General features: G+C 37.3%; 1 protein-coding gene across 1 annotated transcript in view; it reads left to right on the top strand.

Moving 5' to 3' along the window:
• The first annotated feature begins 19 nt into the window (after positions 1-19).
• LOC110062168 (uncharacterized) overlaps positions 20-14,355 on the top strand; it is a 17,364-nt gene continuing 3,028 nt past the window's right edge. Inside the window, exons 1-20 of the mRNA XM_089287044.1 lie at positions 20-151; positions 456-549; positions 1,466-1,528; positions 1,608-1,658; positions 2,085-2,197; positions 2,319-2,384; positions 2,889-2,956; positions 3,176-3,247; positions 3,557-3,674; positions 3,816-3,948; positions 4,162-4,245; positions 4,460-4,546; positions 5,877-5,964; positions 6,701-6,763; positions 7,162-7,283; positions 8,494-8,620; positions 9,294-10,592; positions 10,696-10,949; positions 12,741-13,021; positions 13,849-14,006. Of these exons, the coding sequence (XP_089143170.1) occupies positions 458-549; positions 1,466-1,528; positions 1,608-1,658; positions 2,085-2,197; positions 2,319-2,384; positions 2,889-2,956; positions 3,176-3,247; positions 3,557-3,674; positions 3,816-3,948; positions 4,162-4,245; positions 4,460-4,546; positions 5,877-5,964; positions 6,701-6,763; positions 7,162-7,283; positions 8,494-8,620; positions 9,294-10,592; positions 10,696-10,949; positions 12,741-13,021; positions 13,849-14,006 (3,339 nt within the window). The 5' untranslated portion in view covers positions 20-151; positions 456-457. The remainder of the gene's footprint in view (positions 152-455; positions 550-1,465; positions 1,529-1,607; positions 1,659-2,084; positions 2,198-2,318; positions 2,385-2,888; positions 2,957-3,175; positions 3,248-3,556; positions 3,675-3,815; positions 3,949-4,161; positions 4,246-4,459; positions 4,547-5,876; positions 5,965-6,700; positions 6,764-7,161; positions 7,284-8,493; positions 8,621-9,293; positions 10,593-10,695; positions 10,950-12,740; positions 13,022-13,848; positions 14,007-14,355) is intronic.

Genomic DNA, 14,355 nt, shown 5'->3' with positions numbered 1-14,355 from the left:
CAAAACATTCGATATACTTCGCAAGAAAATTTTGCGCGGCACATTTGAGATGAAAGTGATGCTGTTTAGTTGTTATGTCTTCAACATGAAACGTAAAAATCACACAAAATTGCCGGTGATCTGAAGCCGAGATGAACTATCTTCTATAAAGGTAATGTTATGCTTCTGCGAAGACTGTGATTCAAACTTTGCGCGTAGCTAAACTTCGAAGCTTACATCTACAATAACATCGCTAGATGATGATGGTTTCAAGTTCATTAGTTTAGAGATACGTGCTCACTGTTGATTTCAACGAGTTTCGTGACAAGATTCTTTGATCGGATCTCCTAGTTAATTCGGTTTTTGAACCTGCTTTAAAAGGAAAGCAGTGTTAGTTCTGCGACCTTTGAAATTTGAACATGCTTTACAATGTCGCAAAATAATTTAAATTCATAATTTGAATAATCTTGTTACAGGGATGAAGTGCATGAACAGGCACATGACAGGGCAGCCATCTTCATTTTTTCCTTCCAAACATGATAATGTTGCTGAAGAACAGGGATATTTGAGGTACATGTATCTGATTGCACAGTGAGGGTGCGTTCCTTTGGCGTGATTGGGATCAGGATCAAATATGCAAGATCACTTGGATAGTGATGCATCAAAGAAACCAATCAATTCACTCTGGACAAGGATTCATTAGTTAAATTGATCAGGATCAAAAACCCAAGATCACTTGGGTAGCGATGCATCAAAGGAACCAGTCAATTCACTCTGGATAAGGATTCATTAGTTAAATTGATCAGGATCAAAGACCCAAGATCACTTGGGTAGTGATGCATCAAAGGAACCAATCAATTCACTCTTGACAAGGGTTCATTAGATAAGTTGATGCACTGTGACACAAGTGATCTTGGATCAGTCATTTTGATCTGGATCATGCCAAAGGAATGCATCCTATTTGTACAGGGTAAATTAGATGCAGGAAGTTTTGAGCATACATTGCACCTTTAAATCCTCTCTTGGTAGTATTAATTCACAATCATTAGGCTAAATGAGCAAGTTATTTCAAAACTGTGGCTTATTTTGATAGCACAAAGCTTGTCATTTCATACCAGGAACCAGCTATTTGACGCATAGATGCCTCTCAACAGACAAATAACTGTCAAGTGTGCATTATGCATTTGCCTACAAAACAAACTATGCTCTCCATAGAAGAGTAATGATTCTGATGGGAAGTATTAATCAACCTTTTAGCAAACAATTGCCAATGGTTGAAGTTAGACAACATTACCAAGTTACAAGTAGTAATGAAATCCTTTCAAAGATTACATATAATCACATTGCTCAATTAATTCTAAGTTGAATTGTGATGTAATATTGATCATCAACCCAATTTTAAAATGGTATTTAAAATGCATTTTGGAAGGCAGGTCTCAGAAGCGGAAATTTTAATCATTTTTGTTCTCGTACTTGCATTTTTCAGAATGCAAAGAAATGGTGTTACGCTTGAACCTCTGAATTTCCCTGCAACTCAATCAATATTGTGGTGAGTATAAAACATCTATAAACCTTTGGCATTGCCATATAATAATATTACTGTTTACAGCGTACTGTTTATCTTACAGGAACAGAACAGCTCAAGGAGACACTGAAACACTCCATTTGACAACAAAACGGTCAGTTCTTACCTTAAGCGTTCTTTATCACTGCTACTGGTTGGATTTTTTTTAGATCCATTTCTGAGAGGCTGTGAAGTCTGTCAGTTATATTGTAGCACACAAGACTCCTGATCAAAAAATCTGGTCTTGACCCTGGCTGGGCCTGTGATCTCAAAGTGATCTCACCAAGATCACTTTCAAAATGTCAGGGAGATTATCTTCATCTTACCTGGAATGGTGAATTCTGTTTTGTCTTTGTTTTTGTTTTGTTTCTTTACTCTGAATACATGTATTCCAGTTCTGCCGTGTACATTAATTACACATGTACCTGCATGTAAATTATCATTTAGGCTGCAGCAACTAGAGATAAGTTTAGTACTGATGAGCTAATTCCTAGTTGTATTGACTAACCACCCCCTCCCCTCCCTCCCCCACTTATTTCAGGAATGTGAGGTTGTATATCAATGAGAAGACTTTGCGCTTGGCTCGCAGACATGCCAATCAAAGCAAGTCTTCATTTGAGTGTTTCTTTGTTGGGAGCATCTCCGTAGACTCGCGTGAGTATAAAATAAAATTTTTCCACTGGACTTATGATTTTCTTTAGACAGAGAAGTTCTGTGTGCGTAGGACAGTCAGTTAGACAATAATGATGTTTTGCAACTTCATAAAAATTTTCAGGAGAGGACAGTATTGATGTTACAGTTGACAGATTTGATCCTGGCAGGGAGGTGCTGGTCAATAATGGTATGGTGTTCACATACAAACCACTAAACAAGGCTTGCTTATTTTTAGTTGCTATCACTTTGACTCCCAGGTTTACATGTAAATATTAATGACTAGTATGGTAACTTATTGGCATAAAGTTATTTTTATCATAGTTGCATCAGAATTTATATCTATCCACAAAAAAAAATGTTAGCAGTACATTTAGGATTTTAATTCACAACATTTACTTGTACTGGCACTTGTCTGAACTTTTCTTAAAAGGCAAGCTTAGTAATTATGAGGAGGTACATTTACATGTATGATAAAATCCTTACAGGCTGAGTAAGGTTGGAGTGGAAAAAAATAAATGTGGCTTTCATTTTGTCAATTTTTCATGGACAAAGGCCCTTCACAGGCTAATCAAATAAGCTGCTCTCATTCTGTATTCACAGCTGTACATGTATTTCACTGTCCACCCTACTTTAGACAATTGATATTAAGCAAATGCTGGTTAACCCAATATCAGTCTGTTTATGGTTGCAGACGCAGCAAAAGTCAAAAGGAAGGTACCCACAACTGTAGTACCTGGTGACTACATTGTACCCATAACAGTAAGTTATAAAATAATATCATTTATTGACCACCGTCAATGATCTTCCTCCATTCTGATGTAGCTGGTGTTTCTCATGACTCATCCTTTTTCATAATTACGTAGTACATGTAGTTCTGAGGCCTTATGAGCCACTCTAGATCAAGATGTTAGGTAACATCGAACTTTGTCAAGTTTAATTTTCCAGCTGTTGTCATTGTTGTCGTTGTTGTTTTTGTAGCTGATTCAAGGTCTGAGTGGAGCTGACAGTTCTGTGACATACACATTGGAGGAATTTCAAAAGGCCTTTCAGGTAATTAGTACCTCTGTTGTGTTTAGTGAGAAATCCCTGTAAGTTTTACACCATCTTAAAAGTTCCGATTTCTGGTTTGGAAGGGATTTTGCCTTTGAAATGTTTCGGATCCAGGCACAGGTAAAATATCCATCCCATAAATATGTTGAAACATTTCAGGTACATGCATACAAGTTAACTGTATATCCATGAACAATGTCTTTAGGGAGGGAGAAGAGGGGACTTTGGTAATTTTATTAGTAAGAAATAATTTTTGCAATTTAGATAAATGTTGTAAGTTTGACAAGTGCTGTTGACACTGTTTTGCAGGTTCTGTTTGGTAGGATCAGCAGTCAGGAAACTATGAATCTATCACACATTGTGAACTTAAAGGTCTGCTGTCATTCACACAGTGATAATGACGATGAAATAATAATCAATGTCAACTGTAAGTATGGTCCCTGAACAAGAACAAAAACTGAAATGCAATTTTCCAAGCAGACAAATACTGTCTGATCAGTACACATATATGCCTTTATGACTCAGATGTGTTGTCAAACTTTCCTTTCCTTGCTTACATGTATGTTAGGTGGTACCATCACCATGGCAACAAGAATACATGTCACCCCTGTAGCAGCAGTGCCTATCATTCCAACAGCACTCGCCAGGAACTTATCAGGTCCCCTGAGACTTAGTGAGGTTCAAGGTGCTCCAAAATGTGGGTATGTGACTGTTAAATAACTACTTTTGCCACTGCAAGTACTGGTATATACACATTAGAAAAATTTGGCTTCATGTCAAGGCAATACTAGTATTAGCTTGACATGAAGCCAAATTAGTATGTTTCTTCAGGGTTTTCTCTGCTCCTACAGTGTATCAGTACTTTAGATGTATGAATTCTTGTTACCTTTATAAATTTATGGGTATATTTTCAGGTACTTGACTATGGACCACACAAGGAAATTGCTGTTGTTGCTGGAATCTGATCCAAAGGCTATTTCTTTGCCTCTCCTGGGAATGTATGTTTGCAAAATACCTCTAAAATAATGTCCAGTTTTTGTTGTGAGAATAATTTTTGTCACACAACACTTTTAACAAAGCTTCCTGTTGTGGTTTACATACATGACTGTCATAATACATTATAGTTTCTCGCTTTTTTAAAAAAGAATTGTACAACTGCTGTGACCTTACCTGTAAACATAAATAATTTATTTTGATTGTTTCGATTTATAGCTGGGTTAGTGGAATTTACAACATTCACCATCCATTTGTGTGGGCCTGCTGTCTACGTTTTGTCCATTCAACTGTTATTCAGCAGCGGTAAGTGAATATGGATGTAACACATTTCAGAGACTACGCTGTTAAATCCTACATTACTTGCAAAATGTTTGGGACAATTTTAATTTTGGACAAAAAAGTGTCCATAGATAAAACCGTCTGAAATTTTTAAGCGTCCAAATTTTAACCGTCCGAAATATTTACAGTACATTATGAAACTTTTATAAGTAACTCTAAAGCTCTTACATGAGATGAAATACTGCTTGAGTAGCGGCTTGATATAACTTGTGCTATTTTCTTGCCAGTGTATCTGTAAAACCTTGAGGGTGCAGCTAAACTATCATTTTCGAGGAAATGATGCTGTTTTAGTCTACTTTGTGTTTTGCAGGTGTAAACTTGCTTTTTAAGTAGCTAAATTTCAGCAGTGTTGCAAATGAGATGAAAAAAAATAATGTCCAAAATTTTAAGGTCTCTCTTATTAATTTAATTACCATCACTGTGAAAAATACGTTGATTTATAGTCAGTGAAAAAAAAAAAAAAGAAAAAAAGAAAACAACAAAAACTAATGTGGTGGAAGGGTCAATCTCATAAAATCATACAGTCATAGTTCAGGTCAGAGGTATTAAAGTGATATATCATGATTTATCATAGAAACACTGGTGAAATACCAGGATTTTTCCTTTTACTAAGAAATCATATCTTCATCGCACACAGTGAAGATACTATTTTTATCTTTCACACTGTGAAGATATTGTTCCTTTATCTACACTTAAATTTGTTGACGTATGATCGAAACATCTTTGGATCTTCTTTGGTCATCTTTGGCAATCTTCAGAAATCTTCGGTAATCTTTGGAAAATGTTTGGAAATGTTTGGAAAATGTTAGGAAGCATTCATCTGGCCCTCAGAACAATTTTGGAAAATCTTCGGAAATCTTTGGAAAGTTGTCGGAAATCTTCGGAACAACATCGTCATTGGTATGTTTATATAATAAACAGAATATTACATGCCTGCTTGTGGATACAAATTTTATCTTCTCGTGTTCAACTCAATATCTCACGAGTGAGCTCTGTTCACTCATGAGATATCTGAGATTTCAAGTTGAACACTCAAAGATAAAATTCGTATCCACGTGCGGGCATGTAACATCCTCTATATATGCAATAATTTTTATATTAATTTTTTCTTCCCCATAAGTTGTCTTGTCTAAATAAACCTCGAATACACGGATAAACTGAAAAGAGGGAGCCTTAGTTACAAAGTGCAGGGCTGAATTAGAATGGGGGCTTAAAAGAACTAAGGGGCTGGGCTTTATAATAAAAGCTTTTGATGTTAAACACATCGTAAGTCTTTTGATGCTTTGTTCCTCAGGGTGTTTGCACCTCCAAATTCCTTTCTGCTACTTTTGTACTCACCTGTGAGTAGTACACCAGAGTTCTGGGAATGCCGTCAAGATCAGGTAATAACCTCTGGTAATCTAAAATACCAATAAGGTGACAACTTCAGAGTCTCTGACCTTGCTCTCAATTCATTTCCATAAGACGGACACCTGGGATTTAATTTAAAATAATTCCCTACTGATGAGATGTGATGGACTAACATCCCATCCAGGGGGAGGGGGGGGGGGGTAGTAGGAATACTCCTGGTCACTTCATGCTACTGAAACCAGAGATACGTACTGGCCTGATGGGCCACTAGGCTTGCATGGAGACTTTACATGTACCTTCACCTACTGACGAGATAGCTCAGCAGCCATCTATTTAGGTGTCTGATCGTAGACTATTTTCCTTGGAGGAATAATCCTTGGGGAAAATATCTCAAGGATCTTCAAAGATTGATTGTGAGGTTCTTTTAAGGATCTTCTAGCACGGATCGTTCAAAGACTTTGGTTAAATTCACCTCAAGTCTAGGAAGATCTTGAAGGATCCTTGAATGATCAGATCCCTATTATTCAAAATCTTTGTATCTTTTGGACAGTTTTTCACCAGGGATAACATTATTAGTCAGAGACTTGAGAGAGACTATAAACTGCATCCCTGCAGAGCAATGTCGTCAGCATGGGACTTTTTGGGTGAAGTTGCCAACATCTTTCTTTCTGAACTCTGAGGAGAAATTTTGGCCCAGTGAGTAAGCGTACCCAGTCAAACAGTCACATTGGTTTTTAAGTGTACTTTTTTTTTTCTTATGACAAACAGGAACAATTTAAAGGAAAAACATTTGAGTTCTACAGCTGTTATGAAAACCTGCACTTGGAAAAAGTGAGTAAAAATAATCATAATTACAATCTATGAATTTAAAGTTATTAATTTAGGCCAAACATTGTGGTAACATGTCATCAGAAGCAAAGTTTGGTTTGACCATGTAGAGGAAAAATTTTTCTTACATTAGAAGTTCAGTTCAAATAGTTTTCCCCACCTGTGAAAACCAGTTGTCCTCCTGCTGTAAATATTAATAAAACCCTTAACACACCCTGTGCTGTCAGACACAACTTTCTTTGCACACTTACATGTATTCTACTAAGAAATCTAGTGTGACTTCGTAAATTATCAAAATATTGAATAGCATGGGCCTAAAGCAACCCAAGTAGGTGTAGGTATATATCAAATCAATGATTGATAATCAACCGACCTGTCTTGATTGGTATTGTTACTTTTAGTCACTTGGTCCCAGTTCTTCTGAACCACTGTGCTTTGAGTTGTTGCCAGCCCCTGAAGGAATGGGAAGGAGTATTTTTGAAAAAGCTGTGGATGTCTGGGAAAAGGAACATAAACAAACAAGGTGAATGAAGAAACAGTTTCATCATATTTATTATCAGGGGAGTGTCAAAAACATGAAAGCTGATAAGCAGACCCTTGCGTTATAAAAATATCCTTGTCTTAAATGAAAGTGTTTACTAGAAAAAACTAAAACAATTATCTGCATATATTGATTTAGTTTCTCATAATATTAAGCCACTTAAGTCATAAGATGATTGTAAGTCATGATTACTGGCAATCTGTTAAAGGAGCTCAGTCACGGTTTGCACATATTGAAAAGTTTAGCCTCAATTTTTCAAACTCGTCGTTTGTAATCCATGTTAAGGCGGGACTTAACCTAACATTCTGAAAGAAATTCGTAGTTTTGTTTTTTACGGAACTCGAATCTTAAGGTATTGAAGTTTAATTTTGACAAGTACTGTTACTGTAAGTTTAAAGTTCGTTTTCTCAAAATGAGTTATTTTCGCCTTCTAGAAAAGATATCTTGAGAAGAATTTATTCAATTGAGCTAAAATTTTCAGGATTTGTTGTTTTTAGTATGTTCTGTGGGATAAGGATAGAACTTTTCCATCCAGTGCATTCTGTCAAAGTTATGTATTGAAACGTATGCTAGATTTTCTGTATCAGATTTAACTGGTCATCATTTCACATGCTTTTAACTTTTCAAAAATCTCTATGCTTATCCCAGCAAGCTGTTTGTCTTCTTTTGAAAAATGTAAAAATTATTCCTTTTGATCAGTTCTTCTAGGAGTTATCTTTTCTCAAGTAAGCCCTGGCATTCCCCAGCAGGTGCCAGATTTAATCAGCCGGTCGTCAGGTTACAATACAGTTATAGGGTACACAAATATTTTTTTCATAATCTTTGCTCTTTGAGCTTTTTAAAAATGTATACTTTGCCATGGTTTGGAGTTAACTCTTAGCCACGAAAAAATGTTTGAAACAAGGTGTGTTTTTAAGTGTTTTCAGGTCCCCCCTTAATCTTCTCCATCCCTAGCCATCCTTGTTTCTTTATGGTTTATCATTTTCTCTTTGGTGTTTGTCTATCTTATTAAACTGTTATTTTCAGGTTTCCTACCATTTAAAGGTAATTTTGTATGTGGCCAAAATAACTCAAAATACTGTGACTGAGCCCGTTTAAGGCTCTAGAATCCCTGTAAGTACTCAAAGATTTATATCATATTTCAGTCAAAACCTTTTTGCAGTATACTGCAAGATCTAGTGTTTTCATTCAGGTTGAATCAAGATGGAGTCAATTCTCATCAAAGCCAATGGATGACTTTATCAAGACAAGGACCCAACGAAGAGGAGCCAAGTCCAGTGCCCAGGCCCTCTCCATCTCCTCATCCTCAAAAGATACAGGTAACAGACTTGGGAGCAAAACAGGCCTTATGTTAACTAAAGATTAACATTTCTTGGCACCAAACTCAGTAAATTCAAGTATCACAAATCCCCTTTAAAGCTTCCACGGGATTATTTTAGCAAATGAGAGAGGTCTTACTCAGCAAAGTAAAATTTCCCAGGAATTTACTTTATACAATGTTCAACAAATTGTTAAAACCTTGTGCACTACTAGCAAAAAAAAAAAGTGAAAATAACTCATCAGAAGTTAATACCACAAATCAGAACCAGATGTTTTTTAAGGTATGACACCTTAATTGTGTTGAATTACAACATTTGTGATTCAACAACAGAAAAATATTGACAGGACTCAGCCTAATGGTTAGACCCCTGACCGAGCTGTGGCCAGGGTTGTGTTGTGCCCTTGGGCAAGACACTACACTCAGGCTCTCACAGTGCCCCCTCCACCCAGGTGTATATAGAGGTACAGCCGAAATTAATACTTGGTTGTAAACGTAACCACTGCAGTGGGCTAGCATCCTGCCTGCGGTGAGTAGGACAGTTATGTAATGGTAGATTTGCACCAATATAAACTTTGTTGTTAGAGGGGTGGTAATTTTTTATAATAACAACAGGTTACAGTGAAGCAGATTTAAGCAAATATACTAATTACGTATCTGTATTCTTTCTTTAGGAGTTTGTGTTACCAGAAGTAACAGAGACTTCATTGTCACTCAGCTTTGATGAACAAGTTTCAGCAGAACACTCAGAAGAGGGGTATACAAATCAGCAGATTCTTCCACATCCAAAACAACATGTACAGCAAACAAAACCTCAGAACCAGCCAAGAAAACAGCAGCAGCAAGACCAAGAAAATGATCATGCAAACTTTCAAAAAGAGAGCTCTACAAGTTTTGTAAAAGGGAAGGAATGGTTAAACCAAGTTAAGAAGGGTAGAGCTCTGCCGAATTCACCATCAAGGGAGCCTCTCAAACAAATTTTACCTCCAAATCAAACTCACACCAGAGTGAAGAGTCAAAAACAGACTCATTTACCTCAAAAATCTCACCAAGCGCAAAGAGCTGTTGTTGAAGTTCCTAATGGGAGAAGAGCTAGCCCTGGTCACACTGTGCAAGGGAGATCACAAGCGACTGTTTCAGGTCACAGTACTGCTCAATCTAAAGGAAATGGATTTCAGACATCTGTAAAAGGACCTAATGCATTTCATGGAAATGGCTCGGGAAATGATGAGCAAAAACAGAAAATGTCAAATCCAACAGTGAGACCTTCACTCCAAGGCTCTGAAGGTGTGGATAGTAGAGTATTTCAGAATCTGCCAAGACAACAGATGATCTCGTCAAAGCAGCACAGTGAAGAAAATAGAGGACAACAGGTTGAGCAGCAGCAGCTTGTCAGACTGATGGATGATAATAGCTTTCCTCCACAAGGAAACCAAGTAGAAAAGCCTTTCCTAGAGACTGTTTTTGAAGAGGATTCAGCAGATGGAACTTTAAACAAAACCGTGAGTGAAACAGAACTGGAACTTCAAATCACTGCAACAAGTCCACTCAGGAGTATAAGTAAAACAGACCGTGAATCTCATGGCAGTACAGCTGGTGTGAGCATGGATCAGGATGGACAAATGTTACAGGGATATGTCCAAACACACAGAAGAACTGAAATCAGGGATAAAACATCTTCTTGTCCTTCGGACAATGAAGAACATCATGGTAAAAAGGAGAGACTTCACAACACTGCAGGTGTTATATTGCATGGCAGTGCACAACAGCAGACTAATGAAAATGAGAGAGAACAACCAAAAACCAGGGAAGGAAGCAATGTCCTAGTGTACCCAGAAGGAACATTTCAGGGAAATAGGCAAGTTGGAGATGGTGTCATTGCAAAGCTGACTTCAGCAGAAGGGCTGACACTTCCAGACCCATACCAGCTTCTTATTAGGCAAGGGGCTCAGTTAAGAGAGCTTCAAGAACAGGTACTCACAGGAATGATTTTGATGTAAAATGTTGCTTAAAAAATGTTATGCCTTGAATGAGTAATAAATTCACCTAGACCTCATTTTTTCCTTCAATTTGCAGATCAAATTGCTGTTGCAACAACAAAATGCACCACCCCTCCCTACACCTAACGCCTTGTTGACACCTCCCAGGACTCCTCACTCAGAAAGTTCCCATGGCAACAACGGATCACCTGATCGCTCTCATATTTCCATGTCAACAGCATGTACCAACACAGGTGCTAGTCTGTTGCTTGGATCTCCTGTGAAGCCCAGTGGCAAGAGGTCAGCTGCTACATCACCAATGAAAGAAAAGGAAATGCATCGTAGAGATCGGTTCGTAGAAAGACCACATTTACACTACAGCTACTCAGTACCTAGTAACTAAACTACTGACTGACTGTCCCATAAGTGATAGTAATTGGACCGAGTGGAGTACAATTCAAGGAATAATCGTGTGAGTAATTTCAAAATTGGACAAGTGCAAAGCCAATTGGAAATTACCAGCACGATTACTCTGAATTGTATGACACGAGGTCCAATTACTAATTAATCATATCTATAACAAATTTGGAATTACAAATGTCTTTTGAGAACTTCTTTTGAGCGAAAACGTCTGTAGCCCGTTTCATAAGTTTTTCAAACCTGCAGGAAACATTGGGAAGGAAGCCATTAAAGTGCACGTAATTGATGTACGAATCACGTGGGTATCCAGTTACAAAAAGTTCAAATTGGATACCTGTAATTGGACACCCATGTGATCGCGCGCCAATTACGTGACAAATAGGTGCAGGGAGAACCAATCATGATCGATAATTTTGTTATAGATACGATAATAATAATAATAATAATAATAATAATAATTATAATAATAATGATAATGATAACTTTATTTACGTGTCAAATGAGATTTAGCATTGCTGCTAGTCCAAGTGACTGTATGTTTTACTGATTTGCAGACCTATGCATGATTGTTTTCCTGCCTGCCTGCCTCGCCTGCTTGACTGTACAGGGGTTTCATTAACGTTTTCAGCAGGAGGGTGACTGGTTTTTAAAGGCGGGCAAAACTATTTGAACTGAACTTCTTTAGAAGAAAACCTTTCCGCTAGATGGTCAAACTAAGCGGGCAAAATCATCTCACAGCTGGTCAATTTGTCTGGTGCCTGGCCTTCGATGAAACCCCTGCTGTACCATAAACCAACATCAAGTTAATCAAGGTTTAGGGCCAACTAGAACTTGAGGTTTTTTTTTAAACTTAAAATAATTATTGCTGATCCTTTTGTTTTGTTCTTCATTTCTTTTAATCTCAAACTATAATGCTGCGACACGAATAAACAATAATTATTGCTAACTTTAATCTTGGAGTAGGGGAATCCTTGTTTACAATATTTGCCTCATTAGCATAAGCAATTAAGTTTCTGATGGAACTACAAATAAATCAGTTCTGAGTACTGAAAGGTCATAGTACGATTAACTCCACCAGTGAATATCAGCCTGATGTATGGAATACGTTTTGTGCAACACGGGTTTAAAAACTCAAAATTTTACAAAGAGTGTATGAGCTCATTAGCACTTTTCCCACCCAGAAATTTTGCAGGTTTTGAAAGACAATATCTCCTTGAATATTACACCCAAAGAGCTAAAAATTTCATCATGTATTAAGTTTCACTAGCTCTTTAGTTGCCTGGAGTCAATTCATATCTAACAGGTTTCCTTCTGTACGCAAAGTCGTATGCAAATGAGCAAAAATGTAAACAATGGCATCAGCATGAGTCCTCCTATACCATGAACCATAATGTAAAGAGACAACTCTGATGCCTGGTCTTAACTAGCAATGCAAGCTCTAGAATTGCCATAGCACAAGATTCCATGCAACAAGAAACAAACAAATGACAAAAAACAAAAACAAAAACAAAAACAAAAGTGGAAGCACAGTTTCTTTTTCTTGTTGTTTAGAGAGAATCCTTTGCTTATTTGTATACTAGTCTTCTAGTGAAAATAATGGTTATACATGTAGTGATGCCAAACAAATGGGGCATGAAGTGTTGTTTTCTGGTAGTTAAATACAAAACTGAAAAACTACATTTTAGGTTGCTTTCTCTCACTTTGTCAACATTTGCATGTCAGGTCTTTGTCAACCTCAAGTGGGCTGGCCAGTGAGATGTCCACCCCAGAAGCAAGCGAAATGAACTCAAAACAGTCACAAAGGTCCAACTTAACTGTCAATCCTGATGAATTAGCCAATCAAGTACTAGAAATTGATGATCCAAGTCAAACACTGACTTCCTCTTTACATGCTGTTGACATTCCAAGCTTTGTTGATAGTCAGTCTGGTGTGACTAGTTCCAGTCCAAATGAGAAAACTGAACGACGAAGAATGGAAACAAGTTTTACCAGTCCTGTATTAGGTATGGTGAATGATGTAATTCATATGTCAAACATGAAAGACCGTGTAATTCATCAATAACTGATAAATTATTATGAGTCTGTAAAAGGCCGACGATTGCAACTGGAAATGGAGCTAGTTGCCCATGACAGCAACTGATTATTACATTAAATCCTGGTGACCAAACTTTTGTTGCGCCTTATATTACACAACTGATAATTGTAGTAATAAGCTGTTGACTTCATGTAAGCCCTCTTCACAGAATGATGTAAAATACTGTATTCTAAAGGGAAACTGATTCTTCTTCTTCTTCTTCCTGGGCAACTCACCTCCTTCAATTCTGAAGATTCTAGTGAGCATATAAATAAAAAACTACAAATTAAAATAAGGCTAAAATGTTATAATAAAAACTAAATAATAATAATAATAGCAATAATGATGATAATAATAATAATAATAAAGTCAAAGTCAATGTTGTTTGGTTTGGCCTTGGTCAGGCGGCAGGCTTTTCTTGAAGGCCGTCAAGTTTGGTGCATTTACTGTTTCATTGGCCAGGCTGTTCCACTCTCGTATCGTCCTCAGGAAAAACGAGTACATGTGGTAGTCTGTCTTTGAGCGGGGAATTTTGTACGCATCTGAATTTACGTGCCGTGATCTCCTTTGAAGTGGAGTCATGAACTCTTGTGCGTCCATGGCTATCAAGCCTTCATGAATTTTATACATCATGCAGAGTCTAAGTGTCTGTCTCCTAGTTTGGAGGGAAGTCCAGCTGAGCTCAGGTTTAAAATGTTTCTTATAAATAAGGACAAAAATATCTTTAACCAAAAGTTGAACTTTTCCATAACTCAGGAGAGAGTGCAAGTATTCTTATGGAACAGAGACAGAATGGATCTGGATCACATTCGACAGACAGGGAGGATACAAGAGAAGATGAAAGCAAAGGAAGAAAATCCAATCATGTCAACATGTTACAGAGAAATGAACGTCAGTTCTATGACAACTTGCTGGTAACTATGTATTGCAAACCTTTGAATTTAGTTTTTTTTTTGCCTAAAGGCCTGACTTAATGCCTTTACTTCGTCTGCCAAATAAAATTCCATTGGGGAAGTGATATATAAAATACTGGTCTGACAGAAAAATCCACTTATCTCAATTTTGCATGAAAATATGGTATCAAGATTCAGCATGCAGAGGAAGTACAGGCTATATAAACAACAGTCTCCGATTGGTGGGAAAATAGGCTTGGATATTTGTCTGCAAACATTGCCTGTTCTGAGGAGTGTACAGTTTTCCGAGAGTGACGCTTAAGGAGAACTGTGAACTTTAAGGAACAGATAATGTCCAAGGACAAATATC

This window comes from Orbicella faveolata, unplaced genomic scaffold (assembly GCF_042242905.1).
Source record: "Orbicella faveolata isolate gen_17 unplaced genomic scaffold, um_ofav_v1 contig_14, whole genome shotgun sequence".
Classification (NCBI taxonomy): domain Eukaryota; kingdom Metazoa; phylum Cnidaria; class Anthozoa; order Scleractinia; family Merulinidae; genus Orbicella; species Orbicella faveolata.
Note: the sequence above shows the minus strand (reverse complement) of the source record. Positions and strands in the feature narration are given on the sequence as shown.